The sequence below is a fragment of the Nilaparvata lugens genome, chromosome 4, assembly GCF_014356525.2.
Source record: "Nilaparvata lugens isolate BPH chromosome 4, ASM1435652v1, whole genome shotgun sequence".
Taxonomy (NCBI): domain Eukaryota; kingdom Metazoa; phylum Arthropoda; class Insecta; order Hemiptera; family Delphacidae; genus Nilaparvata; species Nilaparvata lugens.
The window spans coordinates 17672513-17699147 of NC_052507.1; the positions used below are offsets into that span (position 1 = coordinate 17672513).

Below are 26635 nucleotides of genomic sequence, written 5' to 3' on the forward strand. Positions count from 1 at the left end.
ACCAGAGTCGGCAGGGCAGTAAGCTCTCCGATTGGCTGATAGGGTTGTTGTCTAAAAAACTTGAATATGGTCTCGCCCTAAAGCGTGCTCTCATCCAAGTCCCAGTTCGAGTTCAATATTTTATTATTTAGGTTAACTTATAGATTTTTTCAACATGCGATAAACATTTTTTTAACATACGATTTACAATTATTTCAGTAATTGTATGATCTTCTTTATAAGAAATAATAAAGAAAATAAGATGCGAACATGTTGAACCGGGGAATTTAGAGAATCAGAAATAAATATAAAATAGATAGAAATGGAAAGTTTGGTACTGTACTTGGATGCAAATGTAGAAAATAAATATGTAAAATAGTGTGAATATAATAATATGAGTAAAATGTTCAACCAACAACCATTTCCACGATTGGAAATTGGTAATTTTAAAATTTGACTCTATCATTTTATTAGTTCTCAGTTTTGTTCAATTCACCGAACTCACTCTGCGTTTCGAAATAAATTTAAAACTATACAACTCATACAATACTTGCAATACAATTGATTTTAATTGATTAATGTAATACTGTAAAACAAATTTCCATACAATATTTAACACACTAAATACATCTCAGCTTGGATCTATTGTTATCCCAACATGATGTGTAGAGCGAATTGCATTTGTTGTGTCAATTCGAATAAATTGTGTATTGAGTTACTGTATTATTCTTGTTGTAATTAATGTATGTGTTCTGTTCAGTTGTATTGGAGTGTGATTTGTTTTAGTAGAGAACAATAGTGATTGTAAGAAGAATTATTCTTTTAGCTAATAGAAAATATGAAATAGGCTAACATGGCTTTTTAAAGTAGAAAAATATAGCTGGATAGTACCCAGCGATTGAAGATTGCAATCACATACACCATGTTGATTTATTCAATAAACATTTCAGTTTTATTCATTTTTTTAACAATAATTTTATTTTCACTCATTCTATTCAATATAACAGGCTCTTGCACTGAAAAAATCAAGCAGACAGTTTCGTTTTGCTGTACACTTTCTTTTAAACTGCACCAGAAGTAACTTTAACTATAAAACTTTTTCTGTCATGTTTCAACGTTACCCCAATAATTGAATAATATAACTTCTATAACTCCCTTATCTATAATAAAATATGCAATAACAATTAGTATAACAAATAGTATTCAGTCAATTCTCAAGATTTTGTTTTCAATAAATGAATTATTTCCGGTGCCTCCTCGATTTCCCTATGGCTTTCAAAAAAAGCAATGATCTTTTCTTTCTTATCAGGTTCAATTTGCTCATTATACAGTGGCATTCCATATTTAATCAACATCTTATAGATGAATGGATGCAGAATTTCTGCATCCTCGTCCACATAGTACAAAACCCTATGCAATAGTAGATGTTGCACTATTTCACCCAACTCTGCATATTCAAATTCTCTGACAATATACACAAAGTCGTTGTTATTTGAATATTCCATCAAACGTAACAACATGTTCTCAATTAGATCAATCGATTTTTTGTGGATTGATGTAACAAACTCGTTGACTTTCTCAATAATCTGCGGATAGCTCTCACAATTGTTTTTTCTGATCAAATCAAACATATACCCTCTTATCATGGGTTTTTCATTGAATTGCTTTATTATGTAGACGTATTCTGATAAATCGATATCTTGTATTCTATCAGGTATAATAAACTCCAAATCATGAGTGTGAGGGTTTTGTGCTACCAGTTTCAGAATCATTTCATTTATCTTGGATTGTCTTGTTTTATTTGGTGATGGATAAAGGCTACTGTTGAACTTATTCATATAAATACGAGTATCCTCATTAATATATGGATATGTGATTCCAGTTATTTGAGTTTTTGATAGGATTGGCCTCAAATAACGCGTTGCACTCTCATCCAAGTCGAAATTGAATTTCAGACCAAGGAATGTTAAACAAGTTCTTTCCAAATGCTCTGACAAACATTTCACACCATAATTAGTAATTCCATTGCGTTCCAAATTGAGATGAGAAATGTTTGTATACTCTAGTTGCTTAGATAGATATTCGGCCCCTTCATCTCCTATTTCATTGAAATTGCCAGCACTTTCATAATGTTCATTCAGATCCAGACGAGTGATTTTTGTGTAAGGCAGAACATCCACCAAGTATTTTATTCCGTGACTTGTACGATTATTCCCTAAATTAAGAGTGATAACGTTGCTATTTTTCAAGCCTTTAGCAAGATATTTTATTCCTTCATCGCGTAAAAAGTTCCAAGAAATATCAAGATAATTTATACTGGTATTTTGTACAATATCCGACAGATAGGTGGCATTGTCTCCTCTTATTTGGTTGTTGCTAATGTCCAGAAACGTAATATTTGTTAACTGAAGATCTTTAGCCAAGATTTGTGCTCCGTCATTACCCATGAAGCATGCATGGAAACTCAACGTTTTTACTTGAGAATTCTTCAAACCATGCATTACATTTTGTATACAATAAGAACCCAACGCTTGCAAACTGAAAGAATCAATCTCAGGATTCTCTTCCAATTTCTTGATAAGTTCGCATGATCTCAACCCTAGATAATGACCTGACATTGTCAGAAATACACCTCCAGGATTTTTGCCATGAAAAGTATTTGCCATGATGTCAATTTACTAGAATTACTCAAATATAAGTAAAATTGATATAAGGCAGAACACTACTAAATATTGTATTCCGTTGTTCTTTATAAGATTATTTCCTAGATTCAGAGTGAAAACTTTACTATTTTCCTAACCTTTAGCAAGATGTTTCCTTACGATTATAGCTGAGAGTTTTCAACATTATGTGAATTTTATTGAAGTTCCTGGATGATGTAATACTCCGATGATTTTTTTAAACTTGTTCATAAGATTCGTCAATAATGCTCCATAGATATTTCTTCCAGCTTTATAGTATGGCCATGACCTGTTAACAAAGAATTGACCGTTATAACAATATAGAACCTTGAATATATTCAAACAATTAATATTCTGAAGAGTTATTAAACTTGAAAAATATCAGTATATACGAAATAACATTACTTTTTGAAAATAGTGCAGTTTAGCTTACTTCAAGTAGACCTTAAAGTTAATGGATAATTCAATATTTTCATCAGATATGTTGTAGAATTGTACAAAATTGAAAAAAAAAACAATATATTGTTTTTTTTACTGAGAGGAGAATTGTCCTTTATCAATGGAAAAACAACATAATCATTGTGCTTCTATCGCAATTATTCGATCTAATTGCTTTTCTCACTACAATGAGTAGCCTAGTGAAAGTGGAAATTATGACAAAAAATACGAGGTCTTGATAGAGGTTATATAGAAGACGGCTGAGGTCACGCGCAAATACGGTGTTTAACTCTGTTTCCCTATAAATATATTTTACGGTGAAAATACAATTCATCGGCATGTATTGTGTTGAGATATAACACAATATTAGGTTATCACAATCAACTTTAATTTCTTAATCACATTTTTCAATAATCCTTCAAATGATCCTTTTTTTAAATTAATACCGTAGTATGTATATTGTTATTTACATCAATAAATAAACCTCTTATATGATTATTTCCAAGCTAAATAAAAAATTATCTATGAAAAACGGCCTACAGTGAGCAATTATTCTAATAGGTACCTCTTGGTGATGTTAAAATACTGCTTTCATCAACAATTCTTTAATATTAGTGAATTACCCCATCATACATTATTTAAACGATACTTCCCAATAAATGACTGGTGGTCTTCTGGACAGGAAACTAATACAATTAGTTCTCATGGGAGTGTTCACACATTATGATTCTGCCAATGTGTTAGTAGTACCGTAAGAATCAATGCTATTATTTTTCTGCCGATCAAATCAGAAGTTCATCGGAAAGCAAGACCTTATCATGGCTTTAACACTGATTGAAATAGAACTAATAAAACTGATTACAAAAATGGTGACATGAATAGTAAAAAGCGTGATATTGAAAGTAAACTTACCTTTCTAAAAAAGCATAAACTAGCGGATTACAAGACAAATGTTTTTCAACATTCAACCACAAAAGCTTCGTCTTACGAACAACGGTGCAAATTAGAGATAATAGGAATCGATCCTAGTATTCAATCTGGAATGCTCGATTTATCAGCTGCTTTATCTCAATACTGTTTCTTTGATAACGGTTATTGTCAATTAGTCTTAGCAGTTAGCTATTTTTGAAACAAAAATTATTAGGCCTATAATTTTTACAGGTTATCATTTATTCGAACACAAATAAAGTTTCTATAACGGTTATGATTGCTTTTAATCTAGATTATTGTGGCTGATTGAAATGAAGTCCTTTATTGTTAGCCCTTCTGTAATAATAGTCATACTTTGCTTTAATCTCTTATCTCTTCACTTTTAGTGACGCGATTAGTTACACTCTATATTATTTATCTTGTTTGGTAAAGTGGGCTACGAAATTCGAATGAATGTTATGTTGAGTTATATTAAAAATTATTAATAATGTTTAAATCAATCAATAATTGTGGAATCAGTCACATAATTGACTTGGAAGTGGTTGGCTGATAAGCTAGCGTTCGGATAAGTTGAGATTCAAGCGCCAACTTTGAAAAGTCAACGGGAGTTGTAGAGCCTGCTAAAACTCTGCTAAATATAATTCATGAGTTTCAATAATATTTTCAGGAATTTGAAAAAAAATCAAAACACATCCATGAGTTAAAAAAATAGCTTTTCAAGACAATTTCCACTAATGGTATTATAATTAATAATTATTATTGTGGAAATGTATTAATATCATATTCATCTATTAAAAGCTCAATATCGAATGATATTTGTTTTTTTTCAGGAGAGAGAACTGAAGGAGTTCAGAGAAAGTCAAAAACAAGAGCTTAGACTCCTCAAACAAGAGGTTGATTTGATGCCTAAGGATAAAAGAAAAAGTGTTTTCAAAAATCGAAAAGAAAGATTGGAAACTGAACATGAAGAGAGGGTACGTTGTCTGTTTTACTTTAAGTATTTCAAATATCCAAAATTTAATATTTTTTCAACTTGAAAAGTAAATATTTTCCATAGAGATATACTACTTACATTGATGCTGCAAGTTATTTTTATTTCTAAGATGAAAGATATTAAGCACCCTTCAAGTTTGAACAATTACAATTAACGAACGGCAGAAAACATCTTCCAGATTCACTGACGAAAGTTTGTCTATTTTTTATCATTGAATTGGAATTGCAAGATAAATAAATTGAAATAATTAGTTTATATGTCACAATCACTTGAACATGTTTTTCATGTATCAAATTGTTTACTCAAGAAAATCATAGTCTAAAATGAGAGTTCATTGTAAGTATGAAGTAAGTTAGTGAATTTCAATTGGCATTTTTTGTGATATAAGAAAGTGATCAAATTGTGAAACTGCAGCTCTATAAAACATTTAAAAATAAAAAACCTTATCATTTTCTCCTCTACAAAAATTTTGTCCAAAATAATACAATTTTGTTGTTGTAGGAGAAATTATTTTTAGAAAAATTGAACGAAACCCACGAAAGCTCCCTTAGAAGGCTTAGTGATTCGCATAGAGAAAGCATAGCCCGAATGGAGCAGCAATTCTTGTCTTCTAAACAACAGGTATGTTATCTTACACTAATAGTATCATCAATTAATATCGTCAAAATACATTTTTAAATATTATTTCCTCTTCATATTATTATCAGAATATTTGTTTTATATATTTTCGTCATGTATGTTGTCATCAATTTCTGATCGACAAAAAGTTTGTTTCAACATTGTCTTTCTATGTGAGAATCTATTTCTTCTGAAATAAGTACATTCCAGTTACTTGAACCTCAAGGTATATGTTAAGAGATTATGCGTTTATTGTAAAATAATTCTTGTTTCAAGAATTTGTTCTCAAATACAATATTTTTCGACTTTTTACAGTTAATGAGAGCCCGTGAAGCTTCTCTGTGGGAACTGGAAGAGAAGCAAATACATGAGAAACAACAGTTAGCCAAGAGGCTATTGAAAGATGGATTTTTCCTGCAGAGGCATCAGGTAAGAAAATATTAATGCTCAGATAAATTCGACAAGTTTTAGGCCTAATTGATGGAAAATATCAGTCAGCTGTTTTACTATCGTACATCCAACAATATTGATTGTTGTCAGCAGCTCATAGTTTCACAAGATTTTACAGCTTACTTATTATATTCCCTGTAACATCAACATTTATGTATCAGTTTTCTATTCAATGGATTTCTGTAATTATGAAAACACAAAATAATGTTGTTAACCACTTGTTTATTATTATTTATATTTATAACAATATCAGGTTTCGTGACCTAACCAGCCTCATCTTCAGCTGCCTTGTTCACGTTTATTCATTATGGGAAAATACCACTACATCACTCACCAAGTCACAATACATCTACTAAGTCTTCTAATAATTGTTTTATGATGAACCTAATCAACATTTCGGAATTGGAAATTGATAATTCACTCTCGATTTGCTTTCTCTAGTTGAAATTTTTGTGTGAATAATAATTTTTACAATAAATTCTAGGTGTTCTATTCATGATGAATCATTTAGTATTAGAAAACGTTTTGGACAATGTTTTTATTCATTGTATTTGCTTTGTAGAACAGATACAGAACTTGGTAACAAAAAAATATGAGAAAGAAGGGTACTAGTTAGTAATTATATGTAACGAGTAGGTGTTACTAGTGCTCTGCAAGGGTCTGTCAAATAGATTGAATTTAGTTTTATTGTTCAATGCTTATATAAAAAGTATTAACAACTGTGATAATTTACAATAGAAAAACTATTTTATTGGACTTTTATCTTACGTAAACTTGTATCACAAATCATTATATATTTTTAATAATAGATATGTTCTATTTTTTATTCAGATGCTAATAAGGCACGAAAAGGAGTTGGAGCAGATGAAGAGGATGAACCAGCGGAAAGAAGAGGACCTGATCAAACGGCAGACGGTTGAGAAGAGGGCGTTGCCGAAGCGCATCCGGTCTGAGATGAAGGCGCGGGAGATGATGTACCGGGAGTCGCTGCGCATCAGCAATCACGGCGATCCCGACATGGAGAGGAGCAAGTTGAAGAAGGTAATTCAATAGATTATCGGTTACCCACCCAAAACTCACCTATTTTACGACGAGTTGATGAGTTTTCAGTACTTAAAGGAGCCTGTTGAGCCAATGATCTGCCCAGAATCGGCGGTTTGTGAGCGTTTTTCCTGTGTTTTCTAGGTTTTTTTCAAGAACTGATTGACAGAAATGTTCAGATTTAGTAGGTTACATATGTTCAGCTAAGTGTTGTACTGTATAAGGTATTGTTATTAGAGGACTTGAAAACTTGAAATGGACTTGGAATCGGTGTTTCTCTGGATGATTCAGCCGGGGGTCCAGAGGGTGGAGCTCCCTGGCTAGACGGATAAGGCGAGCGAAGCCGGATAGTTTGTTATATTTTTTAATTCTTATAAAGTGAAGTTATAGCTTGAACTATTTTTATTGTTTGAACTCTAATATCATTTATAAAAAATTTGCGGAACAATTTTTGTAGAGCCTGTTGTATTTGTATAATAATGACGTATAAGAAAGTATAATAATGTAATTTCTCATGTTTGAAAGCTCAGTTTCCCATATTTCCATTTCTACTGGCATGAAATACACTATTAAATTATCAATTTTGCCATAAAATACACGTTTGAACTGTTTTTGCAGTTCCAAGAAACTGAGAAGAAACGTTACAAAGCTGAGACGCTGAGATTCGACCTGAAACACCAGCGGCAGTTGGAGGAGCTGAGAGCTGCTGCTGAAACTACCATCAAAGAGTTGGAGCAGCTCCAGAATGAGAAGAGTATGTTTTCAAATACTAAATATTTCATTTTATTATTAAATCTCGTCTCATTCGAGGGAGTAGATTTGTATTATTTTTAGATATATTTTTTGTTTCTAATATCGTACCTATTTTTATTCAATTGCAGGGAGCTTTATTTCCATTTCTGCTATCATCGGACCACCATGAAAATTCAAGTCCATGAAAAATGTACAGTAGTGTAATAGTTTTGTTGATAAACGATCTTTTTTTAATGTATAATAACACAAATTGTTTGTTGCACTAATCAAAACGATCTTTTTGTAATGTATTATAATACAAATTGTCTGTTGCACTAATCAAAACGATTACTGCCAGTTACTATTTTATTATAATTCGTACAATATTCTGTACTGAAAAAAAATTCAGGTACTCTTTTTATATTTTATTAATGCATTATGTGTTTCAGCTCATTATAGTCATTATCAAATGACATTAGATAATGACTCTAAAGAGCTGAAACATGTCATGCCTTGATAAAATATAATAAGGAACCTTTATGTTATTTCTATTTCCATAAAAGTGTTAGCCCTATATTACAAATTAAATATTCGTATTTCTAATTATAGATAAGATATAGATATTATTATTATTAAATAATAATTTGTTTCACAAGTATACAGTAGGCTTATCAGTTTCTTTTGAGAGTATAATTTATTATATAAATTGTTGGCAGTCTCCTAATACATTCTCTGTTCAAAGTCGGTTACCTTTATCTAGTGATTCGTTTAAATAGTATCTATAACGTATAGAATACGTTTTTATAGAATTGAAATTGTATAGTATTGTTTATTGTTTTGCTTTAGGGAAGATGTTGATGGAGCATGAGACGATGAAGCTGAAGGAGCAGGAGGAGGCGTCCAGCAAGGAGCTCAAAGAGTGGAAGGCACAGCTTAAGCCAAGGAAACAGGTAACTGACAATCCTGCTTCCTAATTTTCATATGCTAGATAATAGTAGTTCTTAGTTCTTCATTTTAGTTTCTTCTGCTGTCTGTTTTTATAATAACATCATTAATTTTTTCTCTAAACACTACTATTAATATGTTTTCGATTTGAAATCTCAATATCTTGTATTTGAGTGAAAATATTTGTTAGCACTGACTGATGAAAATCAAATGTTTAAATAACCCAACATTAACATTAACTGTAAGAAATTATGTCTATTCGGATATTTGACTTTTTTCATAATGATCAGAGTATTTTATGAATCCATGCAGACCCAGTTAGTAGAATTATTTATTATTCAGCATATTTCAAGAAATTCCTAAATAATTTTCGCAGGTTCCAATACATCTCGTGCTAGATGTGAAAGCTGTATGATATTGAGTAATTAACCTAATGGGCCATATGAATAAAGTTGAGCATTTACTTATACTTCTAAAATATGGAGCATTTGCTTCATTTTCTATGAATAAACGTGAGCAAAACCTTTTGCTCATGCTCATCAAAAAAATAGTTTGAGCATTTGCTCAAAAGTAAAAGCTTTTGCTCAAAATTGTATGAATAAACTAGAGCATTTGCTCAACTTTTGAAGCAAATGCTTAAAAAAAGGTGAGTCTAGTCTAGAGCTTATCACCTTTTGCTCATAGTAAAATGGCTCAAGTAATTCGTTTGAGGAGAGGAAACTATACCAGATACGATCACAACCAATAGTTGAGAACTATAAAACTCTTTTTAGATTCAACCATGATACATATCACCATTATCCCTACAAAAGATAGCTACCTGTTATAAAGATAGCCATCACAAAATAGGAAATAGGTATTTAAGAAGATGAAAGTGTAGATGATTATAAGAAGGCTATTGATATTATAAGAATATGCTGAAGATTATTATAGAGATGACATTTTTTCACGCTATTATTTCAAAATTCTAAACTCAACTAACCTAAAACTCTATTCATAAATAGAAAACAGAGCAGACGACGCGAACACAAGCGGTGCACCCTATTTGCTTTTTTAGCGCTTCCGTGAGCTATAAAACCAAACTAAGGCTACAAAATCGAATCAGCTGATGAAAAATCTCTAAAATACGTGAGCATTTGCTCCAGAGTTCAGGAGCATAAGGTAAGAGTAAAAGGTAAAGCTTATTCATATAAAAATGAGCAAATGCTTTTGCTTCTACCTTTTGCTCATGAGCAAAACCTTATGCTCCATGTTCTTGCTCATGAGCATTTGCTCTGGTTTTATTCATATGGGCCATTGTTTTATTGATTTGACACACGTATTTCTCCAATTTAAATTGCAAAAGCAATTAGTAAATTGAAAATCTATAAAAAAGCTAATAGTACTATACTAGTAGATTCATGTGGTCTTCCAAACTTCGCCACAATCTATTCTACTGAACACCAGTTTATAACAACCAGAGAAAACTTACAGTATGATAAGTATAACTACTTGTACTAAAATGTTTTATTCTATGCTACAACGTTATATTTTAACTTTTCAAAATAAGAATCATTCACTAGAGATGAGAATCCAAATTGTAAGGATTAATTTATTCTGGAGTCAACAATAAAATGAAAAAAAAAATAGATCTTAATATTTCTTAATTCTAATACTTCATCTATCAATATGTGTCGTGAAGACTGTAAATAAGTTTAATAAGTTGTAATATTTCAATCCATCTTTTAAAAAGTAGTTATAGGCTGAATACTTCAATTTGTCAAGTTTAATGATAATATATTCTAATAAATAGTTGTGTAATACTAATAGAAATAGTTGAATCGATGCTATACTAATGAAAGTATTTCCCTAATAGAAATAGTTTAATATCAATTTAATATTAATAGAAATAGTTTGCAAATAATTAAAATTGCTGCAATACTAATGAAGATTTCAAATGAGTTGATTGATTTAGCTTCAACTGAGCGTTTATTGGTGGCGAACGTAGACGCTCGTTTGCGTTGCGTTGAGCGTGTGCGTGGCTGAGCGTTGTATTGTGTTTTAGCTGCTTGAAATGGAAATGGCCGATGAGTTTGTGAGGCTGGAGGAGCGGACAGGCGTCGAATTGAGTCGGCATTCGGTGCATCTGCCCTACAACTACAACAGCTTGCAAAGCAAGTCGGTGCCCACTTCGCCCAAGTATTACCGCTCCCGCTCCCACACCACCTCTGTGCCCAACTCACCCAAGACCCGATTCACCATTCCCCGCGCTCAGCTCAGGCTTGATGCCAACAACTGTGACACCTATTGATGTCCTCCATAGAAGTGCTTTTATGCAATCAACTGTGACACCTGTTCATGTACTCTATAAGAAATCGTTGATGCAATTCAAATAATGTTAACTCTTTGAATCACCAAATTGATCGGGAAAAAGTGAATCAAAAGTCATTCATTAAAGAACTTTGATGCAATTCAAGTCATGTAAACTCTTTGAATCATCAAATTGATTGGGAAAAAGTGAATCAAAAGTCATTCAAAAAGTAATGTTAAACCTTGGAAAAATCACACCTATTGATGCCCTCCATAAAAAACTTTGCGATTCAAGTTATTTATGTAAAACCTTTGAAATACAAAATTGATTCAAAAGTCATTCTAAAAGTAATGTAAACCCTTTGAAAAATCACACTCCGCGTTTTTTGTTTTTTGATAGATATTTGCGATCCGGGTGATGCAAAACTATTGGAAAATCACACTCTATGTAGGAGATATTATACGATCTTACATATGTTGATGCTGTACAAGTGATTGTCCTTGTAGGATCAAATTTAATACGATTTACTTCAAAGATGGTTGAAATTTTGAGCAGTCCCATTTAGAATCACGTTCCACGTATCACATTAGAATATTTCTCATCACTTCGTTACTATTGAAGTGATGATAAAAATTTTATCCAATATTGTATTTTTTCGTGGCTATTCTAGTGATGACGACCCCTTTACAATCAAATTCTATTTAATAGAAAAATTGTATATATTTTGAGTAGGTCTAACCTTGCAACAAATTACTTGATCGTTTTACTAATCTTACTACGTTTTACTATTTTTAATACGATACTGTATTGATAGTTTGCAAAGCTTTTGATAGTTTTAATGTCATCAGACATGTCTATTTACATCATACATCTATTATTATATTATAATGCCTATATAGATCGCAGGCAAACATTATCAATGCCATAATTTCGAATTCGTCTATTATATGTTGAATTTTGTTTAATATAAAAAGTATAAATTATAAAACTTATGGTAAAACTACAATGTTCAGACATAACAGAAAATTCTCATTCGAATTAAATTGAAAAATAAGTTTCTGTCCGGCACTCTATGTTTTGTATTTGCGTTTGACTTAGTGTCGATAGATGGGAATCAGGTTTGATCATAATTTTATACCACATTAAAATCTTATCAATGTCAAAAATAGTCATTTTATAGTATATTTTCTTTTGATATTATATCTACGAAACGAAAATATTGAGCTATAGTCATGAAAAATGTTATATTATAGAGTAGATAGTTCACTTTATATTTTAATATAAAATGGAATTAAGCTTGTTTTAAAGTACTGTAGCTTGAATTATTACAATAGATGTGCTTTTCTGAAGCATAGACATTTTTTCCAAATATTCTACCAATATATAAAATATATTATATTGGTTTTTAGTCTCTTGTCTTTTATGATACTCTCTCTTATATTATTCATTCCACATACTCTAGTGCACCACAGTACTTTATTTAGCTCTGGGTATGCTATTTATTCAATCTTATTTAAACCAAGATCGTTCATAAGATGAAGCAAATAAACCCTCATCAAACTTCAAGTACATCACATTTCCCAAGATTTCCAATTATTTGTGTATTTGAAACAGTTGTTGAGATCAAGCCCAGTGAGTGCCTTCCATTGGAAATGAGCGAATTTGTCTGGTGGAATCCGTGTATGTCGACGGGTGATTCACTGTTACTGTTTTGCAGCTATTGTTTCCATCAGGATATGCTGCAACTGCATTCTTGTGAATGGCAGCAGTGCTTGTGTTTAATCTGTGTGTATGGTTTCTCATCCAGCTAATGCCACTAATAATTCCATTGGATGTTTCAGGCTGGGCTGCTTGTTTTTCATTTTTTCCGTTCTATTTCAGATTAATAATCCATAATAAAGTTGATTGATGTATGAACGAGACAGTAAGTCTCATTAGGAAAACAGTTACATTAGGTTTGGACACGATCATAGATAAAAAAACGTATCAATTGCTCACTAGATGAACATTCAAGTATTTTTTGTTCTAAACAGATCCTTAAAACTGCAAAACTCGAAGTGCGGTATTGATATAATGTTCACATTACATTACAAATTTTCAAACGTCATATTTTTATCTTTTCTCATTTCACTCGTAAATTTATTTACGTATATTTATTAGCCTTTTCAATAGGGTAAAATCGGATAAAACAATAAATAAACTGTAAAGTTGGAAAATGTTCAATAGTATGTTGAATTTCTATTTCTCAAAATTTCAATAAAATTGATACATCATTCCAGCTAAAAATAGAAGAACGTCTTCCTTTGAGCAACTTTCTTGTTATAACCTATGTTATATTTGACACTTATAATTAATTATACTTGCAGGGTAAGATAATAAAGCTTTACGAGTTTATAAAAACAGTTGCGTTTCAACCCTAAATCATGAACATTATTTACATTTATAAAAATCTAACAATTTTTCATCTCTGCACAGTAGCGATTACCATTAATAGCATCTTGTAAAACTGCTAACATGTTTTTGGATTCAATATCTAATGACGAAAACGAAACTTATTACTGCATAGCACAAATTGAAAATCACGCTTCCATCATTGATAAACACATCACTTCAGATATTCGTAAAATACCATCTCTTCTAACAATTTGATAATATAAAAGAGGGTTTCACGTCAATTCTTCATGGTTATAATTTTAATGTTATATTGTTTTGGTAATATGAAATATTTTTTTTAATGTTTGTTTATCGTGTGTGTATGTGTGTGTCTCTCGCAAAATTATGTATTCTGCGAAGTGTATCTGTTCGTTGGTGGGAATAAGTTACTAATTTTTTCCAGCTTTGTTATAGCAAGAGTATTTATGCTCATTTATTATATGGTATTATATTTTTAGTACAAATCTTATCGAAGAAATATTCCACTATGGTGATGGTCTTAAAACGTATTATCTATACAATGATTCTATATTTTTATTATATTTATCTGATATTGAATTTAGTTTCACACATTTATAAAAAATACTTTCTATTCCTTATTTGCCTTACTCAATAATTTGCGTTCATTGTTTATTGCCTTAGCCAATCATAAAAGCAAAGTTGATAATTTCTAATAGTATGTTGAATTTTTATTTCTCAGAATGTCAATTAAATTCTTTCAAACCGGCTAAAACGGAAGGTATTACAAGGAATCGATTATACAGTATATAATACAGTAAATTAGCCCTCATTGATCAAGCTTTATAATCGAAGATCAGCGATAAAATAAATTAGTAGTAGGTTATTAATTAATTCTAACTCAATTGAATTTCAATGCAATTCCATTAAGTAGATCTGTTGAAATTTTCTCATTTATGGAGTTTTAATTGATAGAATCAAGCTTAATGTATATTATCTATTCACTTATCAATATTATACCAGAACTTTAATTAGAATATATAAGATATAATTTACTTCCTTATTTTAGTTTAAACTTTCACTTACCCCTTTCATCGTAATTACTTCACTCTCATGAATACTCTCGTCGTTTTAACATTTGCAAAATTCCAAAATATGCTTGTTCACAAATTTACTGCATATTATAATTATTCTATATAATGCTTTTTTGTTGCTTTTCAACCTAATACCATGCGCTGAACCAGCACATTAACATATTGGGGAACTTGGAATCAGCTATATATTTTATTTATAATTTTAGTTTATCTCGCACCTTGACATTTTCAATACTACTAGCACCTCATAAAATCTATAAACAAGAACATAATCATCACATCACGCATAACATTCATAAAAACATGTCGGTGCATGTTGGATTTGTGTGAGCTCATTTATTGTTGAACCAAATTAACCTTTCCCATTGACCACTCATTCATATGAAGATCATCGTAGATGACACGAATGTGAGTGCAATCATTGTACATTATTTTCTTTTTAGTCGATATTCTGGACCAATTTATCATATTCTTGTGTATTATTTCTGTTTCACAAACTTATAAATTGATAATTGAACTTTTTAATTTAATTTTCGTAATTAGAGATAACTGTAGATAGTAGATTTTAACGCTTATAATGAAAAATGAAATAATCCTCTTCTTTATTTGTATATCTCTTGCAATCATTATAATAATTTTACTAGTGGATTTGCTGTATGTAGTAGATGCCAACTAATTTAACAGTAAATGGTTTTGGAAATTTGCTACTTACTATGAACTATACGTGTTAGTTTAGTATTCACCAATCTACTAAAATAAGCTCAGAGTTTTCTTGTGATGGATCTCCTTTTGATAACTAATCCGCAGATTATACCCTGTCATAAATTCTTGTATTGAACATAAATGCGTCTGACACTCAGTAGTATTGAAAGCTTAATAATATTATACAGTAGACGAAGCAAGTATTGTACACAATGATTAGCATATTAAATTTCAATAATTGAAAATTATATTTGATAATTAACTGAATTACCGTATTACTTTCAACTGTTTACTTATAACTGAATTTTTACTTTTGACTTAGTAATGTTGAGTTGACACAATACCCTTTTGAAATAAATTTAAATACTTCATTTTGATCCAATATTTTAAATCAGAAAAGCCTTATTTGGAGAGATACTAAAGAAACAAAAGTTTGTATTCACAGTATTAATCTGATTGTTTGGTTCTAACAATAAACATTTTTTGAACCAAACTCAATCACTATCCACGCTAGTAAGATAGTGAACCAAACTATCAAAAATATTGAACCTACAGTTTTTTACAAGCTTTCAGAAAAAATCTAAGCTAAAATTTCGTTCAACATTTAAAAAAAAAAAAATAAAATGTGTAGTTTTGGTTTGGACGATTTTGAGTTGTTTTGCTTTTTAGGTTGAAGAATAAAATTTTGGATGAATGAAATATAGTGATTGACTAGGAAATGTTTATTTATCATTAAAAGTTTTACTAAAATTCATAACTACGATGTTATTAATAGTAATATTGATTGTTGATGATTTCTGTCAATGTAATATGACAATGTAAATGTTTATTTCAATGATTTTAATTGTATTTGCTCTGATTCAGTCACGAGGACTAGGATAACATTGTAGCGGCATGAGGGCGAATAGAGTCCCATGCCCTGTTTCTTTTGCAATCTTATGCACTAGCCAGTAAGCAGCCAATCTATGTTCTATTCGAAATAGTCTGTGCAAACTTAACATTCCAGAATTGCTTTTATGAAGTACAGTGTTGCCAGATTCTACAGAAGTCAGGAAGCCTGTGAGCTAATAGTATAAGAGAAAAAGCGAAAAAGAGAGTGTAAGTCTTCTTGTTGAACAACAGCAACAGTATGCTCCTATACGAATACGCGCATTTCGCTCTTCATCGGATGATGCTATTCTTATTATATCTGTATTTGTGAGATGTTTTTAGAAACCGTGAGATACAACAGATATAATAAGTATAGCATGCGCGTGATCGTGACGCATAAGTCTGTACGCTCCTATAAAGCCATGTGCTGCAAACAAAGGTTTACGCGTACTGTAGCCAATCTTTTTCTCTTGACTGAACCATTTATCCTATTGAAAATGTACAATTAATGAGAGCACAACAGTGTGCTTTTGATAGTTTTGTTTTGGAAGGAGTTTTGAGCGAGTATTTGTGTGTGTTTCAGAAACTAGAGGAGCAGTTTGCTCGACAGATCGAGGAGCAGGCGGCCATCTTTGGTCCCCTGCAGACGCTGCCCCATGACCTTCCTGACCTCTCGCCGCATCAGCACCATTTGCACCATCACCACCACCACAGCTCCACGCGCAGTTCTCTCTCCTCCGTCTCGGCCGACTAATCCACTTCAACTCACACTATTTCAACAGTTCACAATATACACTTGAACTCAGCTATAAACTTTCACTAGTTGAACTTCCAACTCGACCCAAAGTCAGACTATTCCAAGAGTTCAGGATACTTGAACTCGACTATGAACTTCCACTAGTTGAACTTCCAACTCGATCCGAAGTTAGACTATTTCAAGAGTTCAGAATATCCACTTGAACTTTACTACGAACTCTACTAGTTGAACTTCCAACTCTATCTGAAATTAGGCTATTGCTAGAGTTCAGAATATTTACTTGAACTTAACTATAAACTTTCACTAGTTGATTCGACTCGATTCGAAATGAGTTGAGAACATCCACTTGAACTTTCACTACCTAGTTAAATTACTAACTAAACTTGAAATTTTATATTTCAAATAACTTTAACTCAACTTTGAACATTTCGTGAGTTGATATTACTAACTCACTTCGAAATAAGATTATTTCATGAGTTGGAGTTGTTAACTCAATTTGAAATATATTATTATTCCATGAGTTTAAAATATCAACTCGAATTTGGTTACGGCATGACCTTTATAGCATTATTGTTAATAATATATTAGCGTTACACTACCAGGACTTTCAAAGTTGAAGATTTTTGTGATCCTCACGATACTTGTTATTTGATGAACTAAGCTCATTAACTTTAGAAGAATGAATTTTAATTATATTTATAAAAAGTTTATATTTTGGAAGATTTTCTGCTATAAATTTGTTTAAATTATTTATTGTAAACATTATAAGAAAATGCTAATTATTTTTGAGAGAATGTAGAGAGAAAAAACGTTAATTTCGTTAGGAGAAAGTAGTTTGAAGTAAGCTAAAAGTTCATATGCTATGAATTTCTATACATGAAACCATTATCATAATAATTGAAAAAACGTTTCTTATTACTTTGATGAAATATGTAGAGATCGTATCGCTATTAAGATTGAACAACTCCAATTTTGGCCTAAACTAGATTTTGTCTTGACTAGATAACGTCTTTACAAGCTATAAAAAATAGTATGAAATTTATAGTTTTGTCAATGTTTCCTTCTAACTATAATTATGATTGACGGTTTTTTCATACAGTTTATTTTCGCGGTTTGTAAAATGGAGTTAGCCCGATTACATTCAAAGCCGAATCTAAGAATATTAATTAAACATAGTTGGACTAAAACTTCTACCACCCAATCTTGTAAACATGTAAATCATATTTCTTAAAATATCAATATTAAATACAGTTGTTGAACTTCTGTAAAATTTCTCATATAGCTGAAAGTTTTGAAACTTTGTCGAAATCAATATTAATTATGAGGAAGTAAGCCAATAATTTTCAAAGATGGTCAATTGTTTTGAATTCGTTATTTGTAAGTTCCTTGTAAAGATTATGGCCTGTATAAATTTCTGGGTTGATGAATCTTCCATTCATGAGAATCAGATGAGTTGAGTATTGATGCAGTATAACTTCCATGTATAGAACTAATTTTTTACTCAAGTTTTGTGTACTAGAGTTTAATGCTAAAATCAATGTAAGAACATTGCATCATCTATCTGATAATATAAATGATTGTAGTAACAAATCTAACAGCTTTCTCGCCTGCAGATAAATTTTTGAATAAACGTTCTACTCTTTTCATCAGATTTATAGAATTTCTTGCAATGAAATATTAGTACCGCGAAGAATAAACTTTACTAAACTGTACTACAAGTTTATACTCAATGAGTGAATCCTGTTTTTGTTATTTTATTTGTATTACATTTCATATTCTGGCTCATTCCATTGATGAGTTCAACCAGTCTTCCTCTTAATAGTATTTTCCTCTTCAAAAGACCACATCTACCGTCTTTACTTCGAAGAGTTTGTCTTTAATCATAATTCATCAAATTTCATAACTTCTATGTAAAGAATTCGCATCACTTTTCCTAATCTTCCAACTAACAAATCTCGAATGTTATTCATTTAAAATATAACTAATACTAAACACTTGTTTTCTATTCACTATACCGCTATCTAGAATTTATCATTTAATTCTTTTTTTTTCATCCAATTTGTATAGAATTGTAAAATAGCTTTAATATTCTAAGTGTTGAAATATTGTCATGTATTTTTATATTCCTCTACTCCAGCAAATGAACGCTTGACTAAAGACACTGATGATTTTAGATTTTTTCCCTAAATTACAGAAATTCTGCGAGCATTCTTGCTGTATCATAATTTCATTTCATCCAACTCTTTTTCCAATCATATTCTTTTTAAATAACTTCTAAACGTATTGCTTTTTTAAATGTTTTTATTTAACTAGATGGTTTTTATAAATTTGTCCTTAAGTTTCATCCTTGTTATTTTTTAATTCATTGTATGTTTATAATACTTTTTTATTAAGGATTTGTATAATAAAATAACTGTATCTACATGATTAGAATTTAGAATTGATCCATGCTTATCCGGAACTATCATGCTCCTAAAATATTATGCTTCTGATGAATTAGTTTTAAATTGATTTTTGTTGTTCTTGTATTTCCGTTTTGAATGTCTAGTCCTAATGAATAAGATCAATATAATTACTTCCCCATCAGAAATACTATCACACTTGTACAAATTTTACATACACCGTTTTAGGGCTATTATTCTGAACTGAAATGTACAGCTGCCGTATATTACTTGTATATTAAACAAGGAAGCTCGATTCTTGATAAGCTGATGTTTATTGCTGAAAAACCTATAGGAAAGTTTGAGCATTCAACTTTACATAACTTTTAATTCAAAATCTTATAGATTTTCATTTTTCCTTATATTATGAACTCTTATTTTATTTTTTCAGACATAATAATATTTCTATTGAACATGAACTGTAATTTCAAGACCATCTACTTGAAATTTGAATTAGTAGTAGAAATCTTGAAGATATTTCAATGATGACAACTCCATCTAGTTTTGTCTTATATCAAGTAACTTCATTCATGAAATTTAAGCAATACATAGATTATTCAATGGTTAATCTCTCATGTTATCATTATTATTCATTCATTAAAAAATCGTCAAACTAATTAGAATATATTATTTAAATGATAATTTCAGGAAAGTATCAAACTTATTTGTCTGCTTGCAGAATCTTGAAATTATTGGAAAATGTAATAACATTTTTTTGTATTAAATATGCAATATTTATGGAATTATTTAGTTTAAATCCCGTCTAGTAATTATTGTGAACGCAGGCATGTATTTGAATAACCTCTGATTTGTATATTACCATTATTGAATCTTTCCGAAGATTATAATTTTTGAATGTCTGAAATTTATTGGCATTATTATTATTGAAGAATAATATTTAACTGACCTCGTAATCATTCTTCTACAGATATGAGTTCAACTTAATTATATAATTCATTATACATATATGTACAGACTAACATAGTTATTAGTGACCGATTATATTTATACGATGTTAATTATAACTATTGACAATGTTGATTCGTTTTGAAATTGTGTAAAAAATATTTTAACTATAGTCATCTACTATAGTCATAAATCGAAATAATTATTAATTTTTGAAATTGAACTATCAATTTAATCGTATTGAATGATTAGCTTTGATTCCATGTATATACAATATTAACAAATGATAGTCATTTATTATTTTGAAATAACAGATATGTAAATATTTTCATGTTGAAGATTAAAAAGTTGAACTTTAACATTGGTGACTTATTTCTGTCTTTATCCTTTTACGAAATAGTCCCGTCACTATATACATTGGTGCTTGCAAAATACGAGGGTTGTCTCAGAAATAAGTTACACTATTTTTTTATAACTATACATAGCAGGAAAATGGTGAAATTTTCAGGGAAATTTCTTCCAGGTGTCTTCGGACATCTACTATGTTTAGGGCGCGTGAAGTGGATGGATTGAGGCTTTGTTTTCCGTTGTACAATCTGCAATGTTATTCTTCCTTCGAAAGGTTTGGCACAAACAAGAAACAATTCGCCTTGACATAACGTCGACACCAAACACACTACATAACTCGCATAGAATTTCTCAAGCCAGTTACACTCACATCGATTCTTGCACGTACGATATTTTGCCATCCTTATAAATTCTATTAAACAGATAATTTCAAACAGATTATGTTTGTCAAGTTCCGTTTAATCTGATAGAATTTATTCACAAGGATGGCAAAAATCGATGTGTGTGTTACTTGTCTTGTTTTCTACGCAGTGTGGTGACAGGGGATTCGTCAAAATATCTTCCCTTCGATGGGGTTTCGCGTCAGTCTTGGTCCCCAGTTCTTCCCGTATAGTGACTGTAGGTATGCTCCTGCACACACTCAGTTGTGGTGTGGTACGGTCTAAAGGTGTGTATAGATATACGCGCCTCCAACACGCTCCGCACTCGCTCCGATCATAAACGATACGGGAGATGTTAGCTCTTCTCGCGTTCCACTCTTGCTCCCCGGTCGATCATCAATCGATCTGCTCGAGTGACGTTCGATTGCTGAGCAGAGCGAAAGTCTGTACGCACCTTAACAGATACCGCTTGAGTGTTTTGGCAAAGAGAGTGTCATCCTCAATAGTCTTCAGTGTATCCGGCAGTTTGTTATAGAAGAAGGCTCCTGCATAAACTGGAGAGTCCTTAAATTTAGTGAGACGGTGCATCGAGAGGTCTATGTCCTTAATATTTCTAGTATTGTAACCATATCTGTCACCTCTTAGTGTAGGTTTTGTCCTCTTTGAAAAGATTGTTTTCTCCAAGATAACTAGACTTTCCCGTTAAAAAAGCTGATTACACTTGTATTTTTTTTATCAGCGGTAGAAGGAAGTGGTAGTCCTCATTGGATTGATTGGTCGCTTGGAACTGACGTAAATCTTGGCAGCAACATGAACATTTTACAGAAATGCCACTAAACAAAATTGTGTAACTTAGTTCCAATTTTTTAATTTATATTGTTTGAATAAATGAAGTTTAAAATCTAGATTGTCGCAATTTGTTGAACTCAGTTTACAACTTTGGTGTGAACGTGGCTTTAATTAGGTATTTCCTTGAAAATTTGTCTGTTCTGTGAAGACTGTATAGATCTCCGGCTGAAATGAAACATCTTTTCTGTTTACACAGCTGACTATTGCATTCATCGTTTGTTTATCAGGAAAATTATTCTTAGAAGTGGATCAATCAATGGAATAACAATTTCTAAGCTTTCCAAAATTTTGCAGTTTTAACGTGAGTCTTTAAAAAAATACTTTTATTATCAGTCTTAAATAATAATATTCTTACTATCTTTATTATAAGGTTCATCATAGTAGGCTTTTAATATAGAAGCAATTGAATTTCTTTACTGGAATTCTGTGAATGATGATTTAGTTTGGATGCAAATTGTTACCGGTACCTTTCCTCATTCAAAAATATGGTAATCTACAAGTAAACTTCAACTTGAATTAGTAAGCCTGAATTACAAAAACAAGTTTTGTTTGATTATTAGCTTTATTTTTTCAAGAAAATGCAGCTATTCATTTGTACTTTATCTTGTTAGGGTTCTAAGAAATGTTGCCTTCAAGCCATATTTAAATCTTATTCTCAAATTTTTATTGAAAATTTTACCGTTTTTTGGAAACTTGATTTTTTATTGAAAAATAAATTAGCGTGTAGCCCATTTATTAAAATTAGCTTCTGCTATGATCTTACCTGCATACCTGTTCCAAAAAACAATTTTATTGATTTGAGAGAAAGTACAAATACTTCTACACACAGTTCATTGAAGTACACACCCTATTTTATATAATATTTTACGATTCTTTACTACTAAAGGTAGGCGCACACAGATCGTCATCGGACGATTAGATTTGATGCATTGTTTTCAATTGGAGTGCGCATAACAATCCGCATCGTATAGGTATCCAATTGTAAACAATGCATCAAATCTAATCGTCCGATACGTGCCGTCCGTCCGATGATCCGATGAGGATCTATGTGCGCCTACCTTTATACTTTAATACTTGGATATTGTATTTGTAAGTAGTAATATCATAGAGAAAAGGTAACATATATGAGGATATTCCATGGTAGAGGTTGGTTGCTTATGTTCTGAGTTTCAAGCCGATGTTTTGTTAACTCAAGCCTATTACTGTCGTCTACTGTCTATTGTTACTGTTTTAGCCGGGTGAGAGTGTAAGGACACATTATGAGAGACTGCCAGCGTCACAGCTTTACGAAAAATAATCATTAGGATTATCAGCTTCAAGTTAATAGTGAAATTTGGAACATAAACGCCCTATACCATGCAATATCTTCTTATGCTATCTTTTCTCTATGGTAACTAGTACCTTTATACATTCTGCTTCATCCATTACACACACTTGTGGCATCCCTGGCGACATAAAACTCAAAGCACATAATTCGACACACAAACGTTAAGATGTCATCAATTCACTGAGCGCTCTCAGTAAAATTCAAATTATCACCCATTAATCTATTTACAATGTAATATGTCTTGTCACACAGCAGCTGGTGATCGGGGAATCGTCAAAATATCTTCCCTTCGATGGGGTTTCACGTCAATCTTGGTACCCAGATCGTCCCGTAAAGTGACTGTAGGTATGCTCCTGCACAAATCCCGTTGTGGTGTAGTAAGGTCTCTCTAACAGATACCGCATGAGTGCCTTGACAAAGCGAATGCCATCCTCAATAGTCTTCATCGTTTGTTATAGAAGAAGGCTCCTGCATAAGCTGGAGAGTCCTTCAATTTAGTGAGAAGGTGCATTGGGAGGTCTATGTATATCACCCATAAATTCATTTACAATGTAATATTGTCACACAGCAACTTCCGGTCGATTATCTCGAAGGCGGCCTCATACTCTATGGTAATAAATACTTAATTAATGGATAAATGAATATATTTTTAACGGAGATTTATTAGGTTTAGATTGATTTTGTCATGAAAAATAAAGAAATTTATAACTCAATTGGTTTTATAAACAATGTTTCAGTTCTGATAGTGAATAAAGAAAGGAATAATGCCAGGGTGCGGTTGTGCAGCTCCGCCGTCCAGTGGGCGTCCAGTGAATGTGCCCCAATCACGCGGCTACTTGCCGACACCGCCAAGTAGTGGGGGGGCACCAATGGCAAGCAGCTTCTCTTCGCCAAGTGGTGGGGGGCCGAAAGCAAGCAGCTTCTCTTCCCCCGCCACTCCCGCCTATGGCGGCAGTATATCCGCGTACAACGCTCCGCCCGCGGCTGACGGCAACGCAGCGGAAACCCTACCCGCCGAACGCAGCTTAAGTCGCTCCACCCAAAAGTACCAGCCCGACTGGAAGTCGCCCTTGAAAACGTTCGACAATTTCGCCTCCAAAGTGCTGCGCCAGAAAGCCGAGGCCGAAGAGGATTTTCCAAAACTAACAATGCCCACGTTCAGGGGACTGCACAAATGCAAGGTGTCTGCGCTCAACTATCACCAGGTATAATTTGCATTTCAATTTCCACTTTCTAGGACTCCGTAGTTATTAAAACCTGCAGATTTAATGATCTGTGAATACAGGTATTCCACGAAAGGTGTAACAACCAAAGACCATAAATATTCTACAATATTTTCAACAAAAACTGTTTTTCACGTCTTATAGACTCCAGTTATAATTATATAAGGCAAGACAATAAAATCTTCTTGTTTTAATACACAGTAACTCGCTCGGACACTGGTGTCCTATCTAGAGTGATACGACCATAAAAAGAACCATTGGAGGGTGTGCTAGTTGTTCAAATCACTCAACATTGAGAACAATTGAAAACTGAGGTTAATGAAGCCTCAAATATTGCATACCTATACCAGAGATTATTATTTTATTCGAAAACCCCAACATTTTTCTATGTTTATGTCCAATACTTAATTGTGGTTGAGATTTAATTTGACTGAAGTTGAAGTTTGGAAAAGATGCCATTAGAGTGTCGAAATAAGATTTTTGAAAATGAAAATCATCCAAGATAGACAATATATGCTTCCATTTACCTTAGTATTGAGAAAAACTAAAACTTTTCCAAAAAAATGTATGTCGACTGTGTATCAGGCATTTTCTACCATTAGTGGTCAGCCTAAAACGATAAATTTTATACTGATTGTAAATAATTTTTATTTTGAAATAAATTTTAATGTTGATAAAAATTAACTAAACTAACAAATATAGATTATTAGAAATCATCTACTATTTTGCTATTGATGACGAGCTGCGAGTTAATAATTCGTTTTTGAAATACGATATTATGACGACACTACAGTCCAATAATTTATATTAATTTATTAGTTTAGTTAATTTCTATCAACATTAAAATTTATTGCCAAATAAAATTAATTTACAATATCTGATATTCCTTTGATATTGAAAATAAATTAAATGTGAATTAATTGGTTGAAAGGTGGATCTGGCACTAGAACTTGAGCAAGAGTTGCGCAACATTGGCATACAAGGCACGATGATGATGGAGCACCTGGAGAAGCTACTGAAGGCGGAGGCGGCATGCCAGTTCCAGGGGGCGGTGAGGGCGGCAGAGTTGGCCGCGATGGCCGCCCCCAACGGACTAGCCGAGGAGGCGGCGGTTGCCGCCTCTCGCGGGTACTCTGTTGACGCTCAGCAGTTTTCTCGAATGGCGACTGGCGATAATCCCATCGAAATTGTCGGCTACATTGGCTGTACACGACCTGACAACTTCTAAAGCTAACCGCCTTGTTGTGAAATTTTCGTAGATGCTGAATAAAGTTGATTGATTGCTAAACCGAAAATTATTACAGTAAATAGTCATAGAAGAAACCGAAATTTCTAGCTGTTTATAACAAGTTGTAAATGGAAATTGCTGTTCTTCAATGTTGTTCTAGTTGAAATGTGTAGTAGACGCAATGCTGAATAAAGTTGATTGATTGCAGAACATAAACGTTTTATATAACTGGCTGAACACGATCTGACAATTGCGAGATTCAAGGGACAAAGTTCCAATGCAAATGTCTTGTAGCGGCATTCGTAGAAGAATTGATGCCGAATAAAGTTGATTATCAAGGCCCATATACACCATCCCACTTTATACGGACATAGATCAGCTATTGGTTTGAAACCAGAATGAAACACATAATAAAATGCAACCTAAATTGGCATTGACATACCTTCTTGTAATCTTAGATTATTGTTGAACATAGCTGGTGCATATAGTCCTAAGTCATTAAATTCTAGTGCAAAGTACATAGAGTACTTTCTTTCTATGTACTTATCCATAAGGGTGTGATCACATTGAATGCGTGTATGTGCAATTGCACGTCAGATCATGCATAAGCCAAAAAACGAAATCTGGAAAGTGCCATTGAAAACACATTGTGACTTGCATGTAGCTGCTCACACTGAACGTAACCAGCAAGTAAGATTTTGTTTCTCATCTGCACGCTTCGTCATTCAATACGCATTCAATGTGATCACACACTAAGGTTGCGAAGTACATAGAACTGATCCCTCTTTTAATATCACAAATAATTCTAATTGAAAAATAATTTTGCATCCATGCTAAGCGATCGATATTAAGATTCATGTCAATGATAGAAAGGTTCTGTGATAAAAACAATATAAAACTTGTAGTACCCTTTTATTAAAACATAAAAAAACTTGAAACATTTTAACTGTTTTAAATTAACTGTTAAAATGTTTTAGAGTTTTTTAAATGTTTTGATAAAAGGGTACTACAAGTTTTATAT

The 26635-nt window shown here is 32.0% G+C and overlaps 3 protein-coding genes across 5 annotated transcripts in view; 2 read left to right on the forward strand and 1 right to left on the reverse strand.

Moving 5' to 3' along the window:
- Window positions 1-20616, forward strand: part of LOC111051272 (serine/threonine-protein kinase 10) — a 40930-nt gene extending 20314 nt beyond the window's left edge. Inside the window, exons 13-20 of one of the 3 annotated variants that reach the window (XM_039426793.1) lie at window positions 4859-5002; window positions 5524-5643; window positions 5956-6069; window positions 6922-7131; window positions 7750-7885; window positions 8710-8813; window positions 10853-14991; window positions 16739-19685. In XM_039426793.1, coding sequence (XP_039282727.1) covers window positions 4859-5002; window positions 5524-5643; window positions 5956-6069; window positions 6922-7131; window positions 7750-7885; window positions 8710-8813; window positions 10853-11098 — 1074 coding nt within the window. In that variant the 3' untranslated portion in view covers window positions 11099-14991; window positions 16739-19685. Of the gene's footprint in view, window positions 1-4858; window positions 5003-5523; window positions 5644-5955; window positions 6070-6921; window positions 7132-7749; window positions 7886-8709; window positions 8814-10852; window positions 14992-16738 lie in introns of all 3 variants that reach the window. The other 2 variants (XM_039426794.1, XM_039426795.1) reach the window with 2 other exon arrangements.
- On the reverse strand, window positions 130-4142 carry LOC120351018. The gene is made up of 2 exons (XM_039426796.1): window positions 4011-4142; window positions 130-2949 (listed from the first exon to the last, which is right to left on the reverse strand). The coding sequence occupies exon 2, from the start codon at window positions 2643-2645 to the stop codon at window positions 1194-1196; it is 1452 nt and encodes a 483-aa protein (XP_039282730.1). The 5' UTR covers window positions 2646-2949; window positions 4011-4142; the 3' UTR covers window positions 130-1193.
- Window positions 20617-21776: 1160 nt separating the features above from the next.
- Window positions 21777-25828, forward strand: LOC111051277. Its single transcript, XM_039426800.1, has 3 exons — window positions 21777-22137; window positions 23901-24368; window positions 25318-25828. Exons 2-3 carry the CDS (start codon window positions 23928-23930, stop codon window positions 25612-25614), a joined length of 738 nt encoding a protein of 245 aa, XP_039282734.1. The 5' UTR covers window positions 21777-22137; window positions 23901-23927; the 3' UTR covers window positions 25615-25828.
- The last annotated feature ends 807 nt before the right edge of the window (window positions 25829-26635 follow it).

Coding starts and splice junctions, on each gene's coding strand:
- LOC120351018 (XM_039426796.1), bottom strand. CDS start 2,645: ATGGCAAATACTTTTCATGGCAAAAATCCTGGAGGTGTATTTCTGACA.
- LOC111051277 (XM_039426800.1), top strand. CDS start 23,928: ATGCCAGGGTGCGGTTGTGCAGCTCCGCCGTCCAGTGGGCGTCCAGTG. Junction 24,369..25,317: donor CTGCGCTCAACTATCACCAG/GTATAATTTGCA, acceptor ATTGGTTGAAAG/GTGGATCTGGCACTAGAACT.